We start from the raw sequence: 18,586 nt of genomic DNA, 5'->3' as shown, positions 1-18,586 counted from the left end.
GATTTGCGTGATATTTCTCCACCAACACGTTGTCACCGTCGTTAACATCATCGCCGTCACCGTCGTCTAGGTGAAATTTATTCGCAAAGACGCACAGACCGCCACTGTATCAAATCGAGAATTCCCCCCAATTCGACTTTTACGCCGTACAACTGTACCTCTACTACTCCACTTTGTCAAGACATCAGAACGACGAGTGATCACCGAGGGAATTTGTTTGGTCAGGGGGAACTCTAAGAGGGTCATCATCCAAGATGGCGCCAGTCAAAACGATGAGGAACATTCTCATGGAGGTCAGTATTTTCCTTCCCTTCATCTTATACACCACTTTACCTTTACTCCCTTACCCATTCCACCCTTTTCCGTTTATTCAATCAATCATGAGCCATCACTACAAAGTGCATTGTCGCGAGAATGACATCAGCTGATGGATAGCTGAGGAAGGTATGCCAACATCCATACCTCTCAGCTCCAGAGTTGGAGAATGAAGAATTACCAGATGATGAACAACATAAAAGGTTGATCAATGGGTCTGGGAAATTGTCTTTTTTGAGGATTTTATTACCTAAATTGAAAGAACGAGGACATAGAGTTTTGTTATTCTCCCAAGTGAGTTTTCATCACTTCACTTTGTCCATCCTACTCTAACCCCCAATCTTCCTGATCCCTACCCTTCTCACCGTTTCTGTGAAACACACACTCTTTCTTAACTCAGACAGTCTCGTGATAGCTTGCTCAATCAGTGCTTTCACTACAAATGTTCTACCTACACCTATCGAGCCAAATTTTCATCGTGTTACCAACCATACCACAACTAATGGCTGACGAGACAGTTCAAAATCGCCCTTGATAGGAGTACGTCCCTTTCCTTTCATCCTCACCCCTGACTCCGAGTCTTCAAACCCCTGCTCATCAAACATGAGATTAAGGTAGTGCGTAATGCCCGGTATCTCGGAGTATTATCCTCACTTTGTCAAAAGAGAGTAACACTCGATGATCATACGTATGAGGGAAGCATATGTTCTTGGGACATTTCAGGCGTCATGGGCGGAAAGGAAGAATGACGAAGTTTGGGGATATGACATGATGTGTAGAGTTGAGAAATCATGGAATTTGAAGATGAGGGCTGATGATTCCACAGTTCAAGATTTCCTCTATGGTGAAGGATATAAATTCCTACGACTTGACGGAGACGTCCAACAAGCTCAAAGACAAAAATCAATGGACGCTTTCAATGCTCCTGATTCGGAATTCTTCATCTTCCTCTTGACGACCAGAGCTGGTGGGGTTGGGATCAATCTCGCGACGGCTGACACAGGTTAGTCCTTCCTTTTGTTCTCTACTCACTTTCAAGCTCCGACTCATTGTATCATTCGTTGGCATCAATTCCTGGCTCCCTAGTCACTCTCAAGCTACAACTCAGTCCGTCCATCACTCGTTAACCATGATCCACGTCTGAGAGGTGCATATGTATGATTTTCGCTCGGAACAAATGAGGAAGCAATACGGTGTATTCTCTGCTCACACCGCAGTCATCATGTTCGACCCAGATTTCAACCCTCATATGGACCTTCAAGCTATCGCTCGTAGTCATCGATATGGACAGAAGAAGCCTACCTTGGTATTCAAGCTCATGGCCAAAGATTCTGTTGAGGGTGAGCAGTTCGCCTCGTTTACCCCTCTCCCGATCTCCTTTGTTCCCAACTTTCGAACTTCGGATCCACCATCGTGTGACTGGTACTGGGGAGCACTCGAGCTGGCGGAAATATGATGTGCCACCGTATGCCTTGAGCTTTGAATAATGTCCGAGTGACAACGCTGATGAATCAGAACAAATCATCTGGAAAGGCAAGAAAAAGATGGTCCTGGACCATTTGGTCGTGCAGCAGATGGGCAAAGAGACAGAGGAGGGCGACATCGACAGTATTCTTCTCCACGGTGCCAAGGCGTTATACAACACCGACGCCAATGGGGTCGCTCCGTCAGACATTCAGTACAACTCGAAGAACGTGGATGAGCTCATCGACAAACTTGAGACTGAAGCAGCCACTGAAGCCAAAGCGATGGAAGAGCGTGAGGCAGCTGTGGCAAGAGGAGAAGTCGAGGATAAAGAAAAAGCAAAGGAATCAATGGCCTTTGGTTTCGCTAAAATCTGGGAGGCGGACAAGGATCAGGTGGCAGAAGTTCCTGACGACGAGGAAGAACCACTGGAAGAGATGGAAGATGCGTGGCGTCTGGTCATGGACGGCGCACAGCGTGAAAAGGAGAGACAAGAGGCGATCGAAGCGGAAGGACGAGCGAGACGGAGAAAAGCTGCTGCGCCTCAATACAAAGTCGATCCTCAATTCTCTGACGATTCACCTCAGACGAAGAAGAAGAAAGATAAAGGCAAGAAAGCGAAAGGAAAAGCTGTACCGAGTTCAGATGACGCGGAATTCGTCACTCCAGCAGACGCCGAATCGGAAAGTGACGATGAGACGGTGGCGTCTTTCAATGAGCGTATAGCCGACCTTTTGGGAGAAGACGGGGACAAAAAGTCGAAACGAGGTCCACATGACCCTGTCAAGGCTGCAGAGGCGGCCGCAAGACTACAAGCCGCCGCTGCTGTGCTCGCCAGTCGAGGGGTCAACATCGCTGCGCCTGCCGGAGAACCAGCGAGAAAACGAAAGCGGGATGAAACACCCGAACAACGAGCTGCTCGCAAGAAGGTCCAGAAATTGAGGCAATTGCAAAAGTATGCAGAGCTCAAGGAACAATTCGATCAGGAGAAGGCGCTTAACGCAGAGAGAGCTAAGGGAACCCAGTCCGACCCCAACGGTGCCCCATTCTCCTCTGGCGCTCTTCCCGGAGTTACCGCCGCTACGTCTCGTTCAATGCCGACTACGAGTAAGGCACCTGTTCGCTACGATCCTCAAAAGGTGGAACTGGCTCAGCAGGTTTTACAATGGCTATATCATGTCTTACGTGAACTCCGGATGAAAGAAGCTTTGGGTACATGGGCCATGATGGGTGTTCCGGAATTACCCACCCAAGAACGTAGAGGAATGTTCCTCGAACTTGCACGTCAGGCGGATGAAGGGTTGGAAGCTTCTGGACAACCAAAATATTTCAGCACGTCAAAAACTTCCGCTTTGGCTTTGTACATTTTCGACATCAACGCTCCTGTCGTTCCTGATAAACCATTGGAAGATTTACCTCGATTACCTCCCATGATGACCTTCCATCGACGCGAGGATAATCCGCATCATTACCAACGCTTGCCTCGTCAAGAGGAAGAAAATCGACAAGGACATACGCAAGCTGAGAATGGTATGCCCAACGGTGTCAATAGAGCGAATGGTTACACTCCTTCCCCACTACGTCAACATTCACAAGTTACAAGCGCCCAAAACGCCGGATCGGGATCACCAGCAGGGAGTAATCATGCTTCTCCTCAAGTACCGGCCCTTCCGCCTCCACATCAACCCCCTCAACCTCCACAGACATACAATGCTGATTGTGGATATTGCAAGGGACCTCATAAATTGGAAGCTTGTAGTAAATTCTTGGCCACTCCGGATTTACCTAAACTTCTCAGAGCGAGACAGGAGATTCAAAATGGTCAAGGAAAACACCCTATGGTCAGTTGATCAACCGTCCCCTCCCTTTACCTCTACCTTTCTTGCCTTTTCCTCTTTTTCTCACCTGCTGTACTTCGATGATTGATCCTCAACTTTGAGACATCTTCCACAATTAAAGTGAATTATTCATTGGACCTGCTGACGACTAGACTCACTCATTAACCGAAATTAATCGTCTGATACACCTACGCGAATCGCTCCTTTCCGATTCTACAAGACAAATTCCTCCCTCTCCTTCAGCTATTTCAGCACCTACCGTTCAACCAATACCATCTTCCTCTTCCGTCCCCACTGCTCCGGCACCTGGACAATTAACCAACGGAGGTCCTGTCAAACATGGAACGAGAGATTCGGCCATCGTGATCGACGATGATGAGCCCGTCTCAAAAAGTCCGAATAGCAAGAGGACTTTGGGATGTACGATTTGTCATTCTGATGTGACTCATATAGCTGTGAAATGTCCTGTTGTTTTAGCCGGTCCGGAGAGTATGAAGGCGTGAGTAAAATTTCTTACGACGTTTCGTCTCATCTCTGTTTTATATCCCTTGCTGTAACCCACCTTGTCCCTCATACATTCCTCCTGTATTCTCGTATTACCTCTCACAGATACAGGCATATGATCAAGGATCCCAAGGGCTCTATCGAGATGGACCAAGTTGCCCATCGGGGAACCAAGCCACACACAAATGCAGAAGGACACACTAACATTTCAGTTCATTAGCCCGAATGGATACCTCTGACCCTATGCATTCAGTCTTACAAGACCTTTTATCCCGTCCCGCTCCTTTAGGTCCTAGTTGGGTTCATCCAGGTCAATCAATCACTTCTCCTGGCGCCGTGTGTCCATTCTGCGAGACTCTATGCGGGAGGACAGTCCGACATTGTGCCGAAGCACATGGTGGTAGGAAAAAGTTGAAAAATCGGATCAAACAATTGCAAAGTATCGAAACTACAGAAGCGCAGCCGAGGGTGAGACCTATGCTCGACGCATTGTTTTTATGTTATCAAGGGGTGAGTTTGTTAAGTCATATGTTTGAGTCAAGAGCTGATGAGTAGTGGCCTAATCCATTGAAAGCTGCGTGATTGAGAGTTGGCAAGGAGTAGATAGAGTTTATACGTATGATTGTTGGTGGGAAAGGGGAAATGCGAGTTCGTAATTCTCGTGTAGAAGTTGTGCATAACATGTCATGTATGCATCTATAACATCTAAGTCATGATAGGTATTCTCACGTAACCAATTAACACTCAACCTGAATGAGCTGGAGACGTGAAGGACTGAGAAGTGTCGTAAGAATGATCGTTTGGAGAAAATTTCTGGATGGTGAAGATAGAAGAGAGTGTGTGTGATACACATGCAAAAGAGGACAATGTAAAATACAACAACTCTACTTAGATGATCAATTATCAATGCTATTTGATATAAAACTCAATCTCCATGCTTCCACTTCTTCCTAGCGTAAATTCCGAATACATCCTTCACTGTCACATGTTCGGCATAAGGTTTGAAATCCTTCTCGGTGAGATTGGAATTAGGATCAAGAGTATGAACGGCTGTGACTGATCATTAATTATTTGTACATTCAATCCAAATCCCCTTCGTTATGAACACCGATGAAGTAGTCGCTCTAGCTAAGCATGGGATAAGAAGGATGGGTGAATGATACATTATGACTTTAATGGATAAAGAGAGAAAGAGATATAAAGGGAAAAATGGGAAATTGGATACATACGGAAATCATCCAAACTGAAAGACATGACGACAACATCTAATTCTTCTTCATCGTTCATCATTGGGAATGTACTAGAAACGAAATCTCTATTTTCGTCAGTCTCTTCTTTCAAATTTACTCATCTACCCTTTCGACGACATCACTTCTTCTATTATTCTTTGTTTTTCTTCTTTTATCGTTACTTGTTCATGGAGGGAGGACATCATCGTGAAGGTGGCATGGAGATAAGAAAACAGGAAATAGAGATCTATCACTAGAAGACTCTCAGGTGTACAGATTAAGAGGATATCCGACAAAGGGAAGGAAACATACGGCTGATTATCAAAATGTGGAACTTTCTACATCAGCTTCTCAACGACTCCTCCGAGACGATGACTCACCAGGAACATGCTCAATATCATCTCCTTTACCTGGACAAGCATCATGTGTCACGTACCCCATCGTAGGAGTGTTCTCAGAAACACTTTCCAACGCAGTCTGTTCCGTACCCCCTCCCTTGATATGTTGGAAGAGATATGATGACCATTGTTCTGACATCCACGCGTTGTATGTGTCTTCAACGCCAGCTTCGATATATCCTGGAGATGAAGGTAGGAATTTGGAAGCTCCTGCTCTTTCCATTTCTTCATGAATCCTCTTAGCCAGTCCAGCGGGTAAACGGGTATAGACGAAATCGTTGTCACTCTTGATCAGCAAATAGATTGACCGAATACAGTATCACATCGAGGACTGAAGCAGAGTAGGATCTATACCCTGACAGGTAGAGTCAGTGGGGGAGAGTCAAACAGACCGGTACTGGTGATTGAGAAACTACAAGAAGAAACTCTCACAAGGGTGAAACGGTAAGTTCGTCATTCTTATCAAACCTTCCTTGAAACTGACGGTCATCATGTGCTCTGTACAAGAAAGAAAGATAATGACGTACAAGATCGAATCGTACACTACCTGCATTGGCAATGATAACTCTTGGCCCTTTCCTCTTCTCATCCGTCAGGGCAGTAGGCAACACTTCCTCTCCATACAGCCTCAGTAGGCTCTTCCTATTCGCGGGATTATACCGGGAAAGAAAGTAATCTTGTGGTGCCAATGCCAGAGGTTGAGATATGTTGTACTCTCCTGCTAGATGTAAGAGAGACAAGATGACGTCTATCCCTAGCGGCTGATAATGAGTCGGAAAACAATTGGACAATGACCTGATGAACTGACCGTATCAAAATGAACAGAATGTCCAGAGTGATATTCAAACCTCACCCCTCAGTAAAGCCCGTGACGATGTAATCACTCACGATTGACGACTCGCATCTAGGTACCTTCTAGACACATTGAGGGCAGTATGAGTATCATTCTGATCTGGCAATGTTGACCTGCCAACTTAGCGCGTAAACAAAGTCTTGCGAGTAAACTAACGAGGTAAAGGCGACCGTCTCCATATATCGTCCAGGCACCACGCTGCAGCTTCAGTTCATTTCTGAGAGATACAGGAGTATGGAAGCTCACGCTATGGAGCGATTGTCAAACTGCACACAATCCCGCATATGTGTGTGACCACCTGATCTTAGTCAGCTGTGAAACGGACAATCCCACAGCCAATCTCACCGAATATATAAATGGGCACGTGAGGGTGTCGATGACGAACAGCTTGATATACAGGTCCGAATTGAGCACTTTCGTCACCTCTGGCAGGCATATGACCAGCTAACACACTGTGAAAGTCAGCTCACTCTTCATGGCCTCTAGAACTGACAAGTAATCCGGGGTGTCTTCAATAGCTTCTAAGAACCAAGTCTCTTTGGCCAGGAATTCAGGGTGTTGAATGGTGATATTCCTACATAATCAGCTCAGCCTTCCCACCTAGAAGTAAGACGTACCGACCATGAGCCTTGACTATTGTTTATCAGCTTATGAGAGCGTTGTTTCAAGGACGTACAGTCAAATATCACACCAAAGGCAGTCACGCGATTGCCCCTGGTTATTGAGCGTCTGAACGAGGTGAACACGAGCAAGAGCTTACATATCCGTTGTGAACTTGGCTACTCTTTCGCCAATGGGAACGGAGACGACTTCCCCATCCTCCTCGATGGTGATGTTGACATTGCTTGTCAAGTATCTGGCACCCCTGAGTGTCAAATGAAGCGGCTCGCGAACGTGCTTCATACTCCCCCGCGGCAGTCTCACATTCTTGAACAAGGAAAAGGATGTGGGATTACCACGAGATGAATTTGGTATCATCGCGAGGAGGATGAGTGATGAAGAGAAAGAGGAAGACATAGACGTACCACATGTCCCTTTGATCATACAGCTGTTTAGCTACCGAATACTTGTACAGTTCATGATTCCCAATCGTCATCACGTCATAAGGAAGCATGGCGAAAATCTCGTCTGCCCGTGCTGCCGATTGGGGCGACGAAGAGACAAGGCCTGATCCATCATGATGATCACCGGCGTCACTATGAAGTCAGCTCTTCTAGATCATTTCAATGTGAGATCCAGTACGACACTTGAGCTCACACGGAAGGCAGATGATGGGTGAGAACGAGGAACGGGTACAGGGCGATTGGTGATCATGCCCGTAGCAGGGTCATGTGGACAAAATGAAGAAGAGGACGTACATGAGCAACAAATCTACACCTTTACGCCTGGCCTCTTCCCTCATATGTATCACAAAACTCGCGAAGGAGCCATAGCCGGCAGAGTAATTCTATGTCTCAGCATTACTCGGCGAGATCTGCCTATCCTTTGAATCGAATATCATTGGCGATAACGCCAAGCTCGCTTCCAACAGACTTTGCCCATCTCTCTTGCGAATTGTCCCAAGTTTACCCTCAGATACCGATATCTTGCTTAGGTCTCCAGCTACTTGTCGAACAACGAGATGAAATCCGGATACCGCCAGTTTGGAAGACCCCTTTTGCATTTCGAGGTAGAGGTAAAGTGAAATCAAGGGAATAGACTCACAGGTTCCGGCCAAGTTTGCTATCATGTTAGCTTTACACATTCTTCCGCAGGGTTGTCCAGTCCCCATGACTCCCAAAGACACTATGATCGACGGATAGGTGATCGCCTTCTCGTACACTCGACGTAATACGCTGACGATTGGCGGGAGATACTATAGTCTATGAGGACACTTGATATATGGAGAGATAAGATGGACAGGTCTGGAGATGGAATACGAAAGAAGACACACATGTTGATGTCCCAATAACCAACCTGGACATCAGCTCTGACATTCCTTTCAAAAGCTCATGAAAGGCAAAAGTGTACATTCACGAAGGCTTCATACAAGTATTGCACATAACCAACAAAACGTCACAGGTGGTACCCGTGAATTTAGTCAGAAGATGGTCAGAATCATTCACAAGCCATAGAGAGATGTCAAAAGTACCATTGAGGAAATCGGAAGTCAGCTGGGGCGGGAGAGAGGTGGAGAGGTGGAGAGGGGGAGAGAGGTAGGAGTGGAGAGAGGTAGGAGTGAAGAGAGGTAGGGGTGGATGAACAACTCGATAGAAGTAAGATGAAGAGAAGTACAGACATAGAGATCTTTAATAAAGTTTGCAAAGGGGATAAAGTTGACAAAAAGGGAGAACGCACCATGGGTATCGGAGATACTCAAGAAATTAACGTCTCGCCATTCCAACGGTCTGGTAGGAGTGGGTGGGTGGGGGATCGGTTGTTGTTGCGACTGTGGGGCATGGGTGGGGGAGTACCAGAAGTCTGTCACTCGCAGGAGAGCCAGGGCAGCTTGTACGATCCTTGTCACCATGTTGAAGAGATGCGAGTAGAAGGAAGGACAAAGGGGAAGGGCGTTAAACATGGCGAGTACCGACTTGGTAGTCAGTAGTTCCGTTGGAAGGAATAGCTTATACTGCCAACACACTCACCGCTGCATGCTGCAAGTGGAGGAGACAATCACCCGTCGAGGATACAGTAGACGGTTCTTGGCAGCCTGAAATACAGCGTCATACCTCACAACACATACACATGGATAGAATGCATGCGATCACATCTCATCACGCTTTCTTCTATCCCATCCCCACTCCCCCCCCCTTCCCTCCCCATTCAACAAAACACCATACTTATCTACACTTGGCGCCCTCCCGCGCCCAGACTGCAAACAGTGGGGCATACGGGGACTCGGCCAGCACAAGCAACGCGGGCATGGAACAATTCTGTTATCGGTCAGGGTTGGGGGAGTCGCAAAGCTGGGGGGATAACGACCGGTCAATACTGTTCGACGGTCGACGATCGACGAGGGTCACATGGACCAGGAAGATGAGAGAGGGGGAGGGATGAGGGTGAAAATGAGAGGACTGTAACGATCAGAGGATGAGCGATGAGCAAGATATGTAGCTCGGTGGAATACACATGAAAGGGTGGGAAAAGGATGACCCGGTTGGTACGGGATAGTGGAAGAGGCTGAGCGGAGGTTTGGTGTCGAGAACCGTGTCGGTATCGTTGGGGCGAGGCTGTGTGGAATGATCATTTGACAAGAACGTGGAGGGGTGCGCGAGGAAGAGATACGAGTCGCGAAGGGGAGAAGGATTAGACGGTCTGTCGAAGCAAGATAAAGATGTATCAAATAGGTAGAGGAAACTCGTCATGGGTATGTATCGGAATGGGACAAATTCGTGGAAAAAAGGGTCCGAGGTCGTTTTGCCTCGTTCACGGTCGCATGTTGATGTATTCGCGATCCGCTGACCCTGTCCTGCCGAACCAATGTTGACGTGCTTCCTCCGACCCCTCCCCGTCTCATTCACGACCACAAGCATTGGACGTTTTACCACGCCGCGTCACGGGTGTTGATCCTCGTCTGACTGCGAAGTTGTCGCTGCGTGTCCATGGCAGCCTGAGCCGCCGCATCTTCAGGACGAGCGCGGGCGCGAGATGCCATCATGGCATCCACGTGCTGCTGAGCGGCCGCGGCCGTCTCGTGCTGCAACTGAGTCGCCTTCTGGGTGGGCTGGACAGACCAGTCAAACACATAGTCATATTGGAAACCTTCGCGGATGAACAGGTCACGGAAGAGCTTGCGGAGGTAGGAATAATCGGGCTTGTCGTCGAAACGGAGCGAACGGCAGTAGTTGAGGTAGATGCTAAACTCGTTGGGGAAACCTCGGCACAGGACCTCGGTCGGAGTAGTCATCTTCTTCTCCATGATACGGTCGTACTTCTGCTTCTTGGTAGCGGCTTTGAGACCCTGCCAGGGAAGCTGACCTCGGAGGAAGTACAAGAGGACATAGGCGAGCGACTCGAGATCATCACGGCGAGACTGCTCGACTCCCAAGTGAGTGTTGATCGAGGTGTAACGAGCGGTACCGGTCAAATTCTTGTTCTCGCGGTAAGGAATGTGTAGGTGCGTCTTGGGATCACGGTACTTCTTGGCGAGACCGAAATCGATGACGTTGACTTGGTTGCCTCGTTTGCCGATTCCCATCAAAAAGTTGTCGGGTTTGATGTCACGGTGAATGAAGTTGCGAGAGTGGATGTACTCGACACGGCTGATGAGTTGATCGGCCAACAAGAGTACAGTCTTGAGGGAGAATTTCCTGTTGCAAAAGTTGAAGAGATCTTCAAGGGATGGGCCACTGGTTGGTCAGCTGAGATGAAAACTGGGCACGAAGGCACTCACAGCAAGTCGAGCACCATTGCGTGAAAGTCACACTCGGTTCCATACCACCTCACAAATGGCACACCGACACCTCCAGCGAGTGATTTGTAGACTTTCGACTCATATTCGAGTTGCGGGTGCTTGGCTTTGACCGACTCGAGCTTGATGGCGACTTCCTCACCAGTGACGATGTTGACACCGAGGTAGATATCACCTGACTGTCAGCATAATGATTTGTCACTCGGGATCATACGACTCACCGAAGGATCCACTACCAATCTTCTTCCCTAGTCTATACTTGCCTCCGACTCGAAGGTCCAAAGTCTGAGAAGACATTCTGTTTTGAGCAGGTTGCATGTCGACAGCCATAGGAGGGGCGTAAGGAGAGTCGTCCGCAGGACGTTTTCGATGATTACGTTGTTGAGGAATTGTGCCCAATCGGGGAGCGATGGGCGGTAAGAAATCAAGAGTGAGGCCCAGTTGAGGTCGAGAAGAGGTATGGGGATCGCGAGCCAGAGGCGGGCGAGGGTTTGTATGGAGTGGAGGATGAGAAGGCAGGTTGAAGCGTTGGGGGTGGCGGAGTTGTAAAAGCGAGTTGGACAAAGGAGCGGACACGGAGGCGGTGGTGGTCGGGTTTGAAGACGTATGAAAATGTTTTAGCGGTTCAGAACAAAGGTTTGATGTAGGAAGGGAGGGAAGAGGAGGTAGCGTCAGCGTGGGTCAATGGGGCTTTTGTACGATCCAATCCCAGGCTTTGGAATGTGCTAGACGGGAGGGGCGTTGCTACCACGAGGATGAATGATGAGCATAATATATGCTATGCGTTGGTGAGGGGAGACTAAGGGACATCATCGGTGCTCCCATGAGGCCTCGGGTGTATGGTTGTAGGCTCAGGGTTGAGAATGAGGTGAAAGAGTTGAATATGGGGGAAACGTTTAGAACTCACCTGAATGATGCGATCTGGATCGAGGGATCCTCAACACTCTTGCACCCGCTCGGTGCTTCTCTACTCTACAATGACCCGACCTGCGAAGAGATTTGTCGTTAGAATGCGAGGAAGAGTATAAAGCGTGTTTCTGAATATGAACGACGGTACAAAGTCGGCGTCTCGGTGGTCTCGGGTATTGAAAACGCGCCCTGTAAGTGGGAGCCGAGTGGATTATGTATAGGAGAGAATGGTTGAGAGTGAATAAAGGAGGGTTAAAGGATTGGGGTCGCTTATCGAGGTGGAGCGGAGAGAGAGGTCGTTGGTGAAAAGAGACGAGAAGAAAGAAAGTGCAAAGGGATGAGTGAATCAAAGGCGATGAATGGAGGTTTGGGTTCCGGATCGGGGGGAGGAAGAAAGGAGCGTTTGTAAGCTTTGTTCACACGAAAAGTTGAAAGACTTCGAATGAGAAGATGGTAGAACTTTCCATGATACGAAGAAGGTCTTACCGATTATGGTTATGGATGGGTGAGAAGAGTGAGAAGACAAAGAAGGACACTCACGAGAAGGAGACGATAGTAGATGTTGTACTCGAAAGAGAGAGAGAGGAGGGGGGGGGAAGGGGTGCAGGTTTGATTCAGGTTTGCACCCCCAACGATGCCCGACGAGCCGACAAGCTTGTGATTTCTCCGAGTAACACCGGGATGTGGCACTTTGAATGGGACGCGTGTTCAGCTCACATTCCAACTCAATTCCCCTCGCTCCACTTTCATCCTTCAATCTCTAAGGTATTCTTGCTCTCCACTCTCAATTCTCATCATGGTGAGCTATCTCCTCTTAGAGAGTCATAGCTAACAATCAGTCCTCCCTCCGTATAGTCCCTGCTGGTCTCACGACCTCTAACGAACCTCGGGTCATCTCAGATCAAGCCACGGCTCATTCAGTAACCGGAACCCACGATGCGTTGCGTCATGGTCTCACCACTTCAGCTCATGCTGTAGCTCCGAACACTGTCAGCCCTCTTCAGGCTCGGCTTCAAAAGGTCAGTCCAGAGTCCTCCTCTCCCAAGATGACCCGCTGATGGTACAGTGGCAGAAGACGCAGAAAGAGTTACAACAGACATTAGAGCGTAATACATTTGGTCTAGGTGTCCCGTTGAGACGAGAAATGGAGCTCAAGTTGGTATCAAATGTGAGTATCCCTTCTATTCTTCAAGATCCTGGTTCTTCATTCAGCTTATACACACTCAAATGTCTACTTTCTACCGTCTCATCTGCTTTGATACATTACATCCGTTCATCGTCTACCAATGTCAAGAATTAATCATCATCACTCTAACCCCGCTGTGAAGTTGATAAGACCTCGAGTTCCCGACTAACCCGCAGTCACCTCATCACCCCCTCCTCAACGTAGCCACGACTTCATCACTCCCTCTAGGCGGAACTCACAACATCGCCCTCGAGATTCTACAAGGGACAGATGAAACTCTCGACGCTCCTGATTTCATGGCTGGGGGTGGTAGTCTGGGTGAGGTATTGGATATGACCGCTGTGATGGAGCGATCGAGGGGTATCTGAGGTTGACGGGAGATTGATGTTCACTACGAATCCGCATGCATGTATACACCACTTACGTCCTTTGTAACATTGTTGCACTGCGAGCACGACGATTTCCGCAAGCACATGAGTTTTTTGTCAACTTACATTCCGTGGTAGTTTGGGCAACCCTTGGCATAAGGTTTGTTCACAGTCAGGCTGGCAATCGTTGATCATCCCCAATCTGACAAAGTCCGAGTAACCACATCCTCGAGTTCTCTCAATATGTGTTGCATACGTACAGTAAAGTATAGTACATCAGTACCTTCACTATCAAGCGATAGCCTGATAACCTCCTCTCCCAGTTGAAGTTTCCTCCTCTCCACCAAGCTTGAACCCACCACTTGGAAATTGAGGTTGTGGGGGTTCGCCCGAGGGAGGTGGCACGGCCGGAGTAGAATCGGTGAATCCACCAGGCATAGGCTGTGACCATTCTTCGTGTCAATGATGGTGTCAACATGCCACAACATAATTTCGAATTGATCTGATCTAATCTGTGATTCAAGAAGAGTATCACACTTCATTCCAAAGATATCAAAACATCTTTCGGGGCATGAGAGTGAATGGCCAAATGACTCGGGACCCCCGGAAGTGTCCTCACCATGGTACATGATTCCAAACGGTGAGGGAGAACAAGAGGAACATTTAGATGTGAGGTAGCATGATCATATGAGTAAGAGAAGAACTACCAAGGAGGGAAGAAGGAGATAAAGTACTTACCAGGTCTAGAAGAAGCGAAAGAAGGTAATCCTCCAACACCAAATGATCCAACATTTATATCACCCCCTCTTTCTTTAAGTTGAGCAAGACTACTAAATCCTATAAAAACTTTGAGACCTGATAAACAAAAAGTAAGGAAGAATATCACACCGTGGAGGTGAAAAAGGGTGTAAAGATCTAGAAAAAGGGAAGAGAGGGTGAAGATGACAAACTGCTCAAGTCAGCAATTTCGTCTATGGCTTCTCCCCTGAAAACTATTCTCTTTATATGATCAATATGGCCAATCCCGACCGTTTTTGAAGTACCCATTGGAGAGGGCAACAAATGAACATAGCATCACGAAGGTTCTTACTGTTTGTTTGTTAGGTTTCAAGATCTATGTGGGAAGGTATGGAGGTGTAAGTAGATGAATTGCCAGAGAGTAGGGTGACGGAGATAAAGTATGTGAGGAATAAGGAGAAGAAAAGAACTTACTTGACGTAATGGTCCAACGGTGTTAAGTTCATAAGCTACTATCCCGAACAACTACATATGAGCTCATTTGATTTAGTCAAGTACACAATGAAAGAAGTCGTGTCATCATACTCTCAGAATCAGAAGTCTAACACTGATCTACATGAGAACAAGAGAGACAGAATCATGTCTCTAATACTGGATAAACTCGTGATCGACAAAGTCACACATTTCAGACCATATGATGAGGGTGATCCAGCCCTGATTGATTATTCAAGAAGATGTGAATAGAATCAGACTTGAAATCAAGACAAGACTGGTAAAAGACGGTGAAGAACGAGACTCACGGAAAGAGCAAAATTATAACTATATCCTTGTGTCGAAGCGGCTACTACCAACGATAATCCCGCTGCGGCATTGAAAAGTGGTTTGGGCTCTAATGTTGATAAACGATCTTGTAGACTCATATTGCTTGCTGCTTGTAGGGCTAAGAACTGACTTGTAGCGGAATGTCAGATACTTAGTGGCCGGTGGATTACAATCTGCTGCCGACTTACCTCAGTGCGGGGCGGGGTACAGGAGAACGTGTGGGGTTCCGTTGGAAAGTTGGCAGTGCCACATTTCGATGGTTCACTTGACTACTATGGGGAGAGCGAATAGACGGCGAGGTTGATCTCGAGGATGAAAAAGCAAGCCTGTAAAAAGAGAAGAAGACATGTACAGTCAAGTGAGGTCGGAGGAGCGATAATGCATCTTCAGTTTCTAGGAGAAGATACGTTAAGCTTCACCTATCATACCCAACAACCTACCTGCTCTCAATTTCCTCAATCCTCTCAACTCGTCCGCTCCCGTATCTTCCTGAGCTGTCCCATCGACCTCTGCTCCATCTTTGGGCTCCGCTCTACCAGACACATCAGTCTCTCCCGATTTGTCCACTGTCTCTCCCTCTTGCACTTCATCCCCAGTACTAGCAGCCGTCTCAGACGGGGTCAGATGACTTTTCGCAGTATCGACCAAAATCTCCTTCGTCAGTCACCCTCTTACCTAGCGGACAAGACACTCACTGTTCTTCCTGCACCTTGGATCGTACAAAGGTATTTTATGGCGGGTTCTACCCATTGATCTGGGACCTTTTCATCAGACATATTTTCCCTTTCTGACAGCCTTTTCTTGGGGAAAGTTCACTCCTCACCCTATCCTCAAATGGGAACGAAATGACGATGGAAGACTGAAAGAATGGAGCTGGAGCTGAGAGCTTGGGTGTAGAAAGAAGAGACGACGATTGTGAGTAGTGAAGGTGATGAATATTGAAAAGCCTGTTGACGACATGACATACCTCATCATTCCATATATTCCTCAAAAGCCAATTTTGTCGAGCTTTGTTGAATTTCCATATTGATCCCGAAGGCGAGTTCGATTTTCGCGATGAAGCATGAAGGTGGACATAATGCAGAGCTGATGTGTGAGTTATGCTCATCTCGTCATATCCGTATCTCATCCATTCTCGAGCTAGGCAGCTCTCTCCTCCGCTGTCACAGGGCTTCATAGGGCTTCGATGATTGTTTCTGATGATGTTTCCTGTAGGCTGAAGAGACGAGGAGGATGTTCGAAGAGAGAAAGAGACAGGTAAATCCATGGGTGACTCTTCCGAAAGTGAATTATGTTATGTATACGGGGCTGAAGAACTCGCCAGACGCACCTTTCTTAGCCTGGTCTGATAATGTAGGATCGGTCAAGACATCTTGGACAATGACCTCTTTCACCTCGTCTTTGTTGACCACTTCGCCAAGATCTACAGGTTTATCATCCAAGATTACCTCCTCCTCTTCTCCTTTCGCCTTCCTATCTTTCTTCTTCTTCTTCTTCTTCTTTTCCCCCGGAACATTCACCACGATCTGATCAGCCGACTCTCCGTCACTTTTCCTCTCCTTCTTCTTCCTACTTTCATTACCAGGAGCGGGGCCGACATCTGTCTCCAGGTCCAATTTCCGTTTCTTCTTCTCTTTCTTCCCAATCTCCACTGGCATTCTTTTGTCTGGCGATACGTGCTTCAATGGTGAATCCTCGTCAGCTGATGGGTTGGCCTGTGAGCGAGCTGCCTATATTGTAAGCTCGACTGAAGAAATACTGAGAGTATGTACCTTTTCTGCCTTTCGACGAGCCCTACGTTCCTCTTCACTCTCTTCCCGCGGAATGGTATCATTGCTCGGTCCAGGTCGTTCATCATTCACCGCCAAAGGAATTTCGACCGTCTCATGATGCCGCAGGGGATGATCATTCAATATCTGTTCGGACATCTTGGAAGATTTCGCCTTCTTGATCTTCTTCCCAACTCTCTTATGATCTTTCTGATCATTGTGGTCATCTTTTACAACACCAGCCATTGGTGTTTCTCTCTCTCTGTGTTCCCTCGCACCAAGTGTCAAAAGTCGAATGAGGAAGCAAATTGAAATTTTTGAATAACTTAGAGTTTGACGGTGGCAAAAGTGCACGGGGCGCGTCGTTCTTGATACAACGTAGCAATTTGAGCGAAATGAGTCATCCCTTCCCTTCCTCTTCCTTCCTTCCTTTTGCTTCTATCTCATATTCTCAATCATATAAGCACACCACAATTGTCTCTACTCCCCATCCCGTACTATCTCTCTATACTTGGACTGCACAGGCTGCACGAGAATCATCGTTGGGTCAGGAAACAAGCTAGTGACGCCACACCTTCCCCCCCTCCACTTCACCTATAACTTATCCCCTATACTATCAGTTACTGCCCAACAATGGGCTTATCACTTTCGAAAGTCTTCCAATCCCTGACTTCTCTCGCTTTTTGGGGAAAGGATAAAGAAGTGAGGATCTTGATGGTCGGTCTGGATTCCGCTGGGAAGACTACGATTCTATATAGATTACAAGTGAGTCGTATCTATCTATCTCAGTCCACTGTGTTGGATTTATATATGAAGTAGTGGGAGAATGCTAATGTCAGATCGGAGAAGTAGTCTCTACCATACCCAGTATGTCCATATCTGTACCTTTTCCACCATTCACTAGTCACTAGGATGACACATTGTTGTGTCGTGTAAGTACAGTAGTGCTAGAATGCCACAAAGTGGGCTAGTGACAGAGTTATGTCACTTAAAGGGCAGAGAGGACGACTTTTTGGGTAGTGAAGGGGGAGAATTTGCTTGTATCGAGCTAACCTATAAGCTATCGGTTTCAACGTCGAGACTGTCTCGTATAAAAACATCAATTTTCAAGTTTGGGATTTAGGAGGGCAATCTAGTATCAGACCATATTGGAGGTGTTATTATGCCAATACGCAGGTGAGTTGTGATTTCACACTTTACCCACATACTAACTACCCCAGGCAATCATATACGTCATCGATTCAGCCGATACAGCCCGTTTAGCCACTTCCCGTTCCGAACTCCTCACCATGTTAGCGGAAGATGAACTCAAAGCTGTCCCAGTGCTCGTTTTCGCCAACAAGCAAGATGTCGCTGGGGCGTTGAGTCCGGGGGATATAAGTGATAAACTTGGATTGGCGGGACAAGAAAAAGGACGAGAGTGGAGTGTGAGAGGTAGTTGTGCGACAAAGGGAGAAGGATTAGAAGAGGGTTTAGATTGGTGAGTAAATCCATTGGTCTTCAAGCTTTTTACTCCCACCTTCAAACTCATCATCGAATTTACTTTTCAACTCGTTATCAAATCATCCTAATGAATAAGTCCTCCATCCTCTCGGGATCTCCAGGTTGCCTCTGAATATCATTACGTGTGTCATAAGTCGCACAATAGAAACTCTTTTTGGCATAGATTTCTGTTCGAGATTTGGACCGAGACCAAAGGAGACTGACGTACAGGCTGGTTAATACAATACAAAAATAAAACCCATCATAGCATGTATCATTTGGTTTTCTTTTGCTTCGACTGCCTTCCTCCACTCTGTA

General features: G+C 47.2%; 6 protein-coding genes across 6 annotated transcripts; 3 read left to right on the top strand and 3 right to left on the bottom strand.

The window, feature by feature from the left end:
* Window positions 1-254: 254 nt before the first annotated feature.
* TREMEDRAFT_64279 (uncharacterized protein) lies at window positions 255-4,703 on the top strand (the record flags this gene model as incomplete). Its single annotated transcript, XM_007006497.1, has 9 exons — window positions 255-293; window positions 436-609; window positions 834-855; window positions 1,142-1,318; window positions 1,533-1,655; window positions 1,831-3,620; window positions 3,770-4,116; window positions 4,334-4,631; window positions 4,677-4,703. 9 exons carry the CDS (start codon window positions 255-257, stop codon window positions 4,701-4,703), a joined length of 2,997 nt encoding a protein of 998 aa, XP_007006559.1.
* A 343-nt stretch (window positions 4,704-5,046) lies between these two features.
* TREMEDRAFT_33515 (uncharacterized protein) lies at window positions 5,047-9,110 on the bottom strand (the record flags this gene model as incomplete). Its single annotated transcript, XM_007006327.1, has 18 exons — window positions 5,047-5,177; window positions 5,351-5,434; window positions 5,707-6,032; window positions 6,181-6,227; window positions 6,276-6,543; window positions 6,637-6,714; window positions 6,758-6,799; window positions 6,848-6,899; window positions 6,947-7,053; window positions 7,095-7,175; window positions 7,219-7,234; window positions 7,278-7,315; window positions 7,362-7,466; window positions 7,627-7,797; window positions 7,960-8,048; window positions 8,306-8,323; window positions 8,535-8,557; window positions 8,939-9,110. 18 exons carry the CDS (start codon window positions 9,108-9,110, stop codon window positions 5,047-5,049), a joined length of 1,848 nt encoding a protein of 615 aa, XP_007006389.1.
* A 215-nt stretch (window positions 9,111-9,325) lies between these two features.
* Window positions 9,326-12,500, bottom strand: TREMEDRAFT_72157 (uncharacterized protein). Its single transcript, XM_007006572.1, has 5 exons — window positions 12,444-12,500; window positions 11,902-12,092; window positions 11,216-11,292; window positions 10,977-11,169; window positions 9,326-10,932 (listed from the first exon to the last, which is right to left on the bottom strand). Exons 3-5 carry the CDS (start codon window positions 11,289-11,291, stop codon window positions 10,125-10,127), a joined length of 1,077 nt encoding a protein of 358 aa, XP_007006634.1. The 5' UTR covers window position 11,292; window positions 11,902-12,092; window positions 12,444-12,500; the 3' UTR covers window positions 9,326-10,124.
* A 199-nt stretch (window positions 12,501-12,699) lies between these two features.
* On the top strand, window positions 12,700-13,457 carry TREMEDRAFT_64276 (uncharacterized protein; the record flags this gene model as incomplete). Its single annotated transcript, XM_007006496.1, has 4 exons — window positions 12,700-12,702; window positions 12,743-12,922; window positions 12,970-13,071; window positions 13,266-13,457. 4 exons carry the CDS (start codon window positions 12,700-12,702, stop codon window positions 13,455-13,457), a joined length of 477 nt encoding a protein of 158 aa, XP_007006558.1.
* A 1,383-nt stretch (window positions 13,458-14,840) lies between these two features.
* Window positions 14,841-17,032, bottom strand: TREMEDRAFT_64275 (uncharacterized protein; the record flags this gene model as incomplete). Its single annotated transcript, XM_007006495.1, has 7 exons — window positions 14,841-14,909; window positions 14,996-15,123; window positions 15,458-15,668; window positions 15,713-15,778; window positions 15,985-16,103; window positions 16,348-16,747; window positions 16,790-17,032. 7 exons carry the CDS (start codon window positions 17,030-17,032, stop codon window positions 14,841-14,843), a joined length of 1,236 nt encoding a protein of 411 aa, XP_007006557.1.
* A 196-nt stretch (window positions 17,033-17,228) lies between these two features.
* On the top strand, window positions 17,229-18,560 carry TREMEDRAFT_40327 (uncharacterized protein). Its single transcript, XM_007006346.1, has 5 exons — window positions 17,229-17,551; window positions 17,626-17,653; window positions 17,847-17,962; window positions 18,007-18,266; window positions 18,500-18,560. The coding sequence occupies exons 1-5, from the start codon at window positions 17,420-17,422 to the stop codon at window positions 18,522-18,524; spliced, it is 561 nt and encodes a 186-aa protein (XP_007006408.1). The 5' UTR covers window positions 17,229-17,419; the 3' UTR covers window positions 18,525-18,560.
* The last annotated feature ends 26 nt before the right edge of the window (window positions 18,561-18,586 follow it).

Source organism: Tremella mesenterica (genome assembly GCF_000271645.1).
Source record: "Tremella mesenterica DSM 1558 unplaced genomic scaffold TREMEscaffold_10, whole genome shotgun sequence".
Lineage (NCBI taxonomy): Eukaryota > Fungi > Basidiomycota > Tremellomycetes > Tremellales > Tremellaceae > Tremella > Tremella mesenterica.
This window is presented reverse-complemented; position numbering and strand designations above follow the sequence as displayed.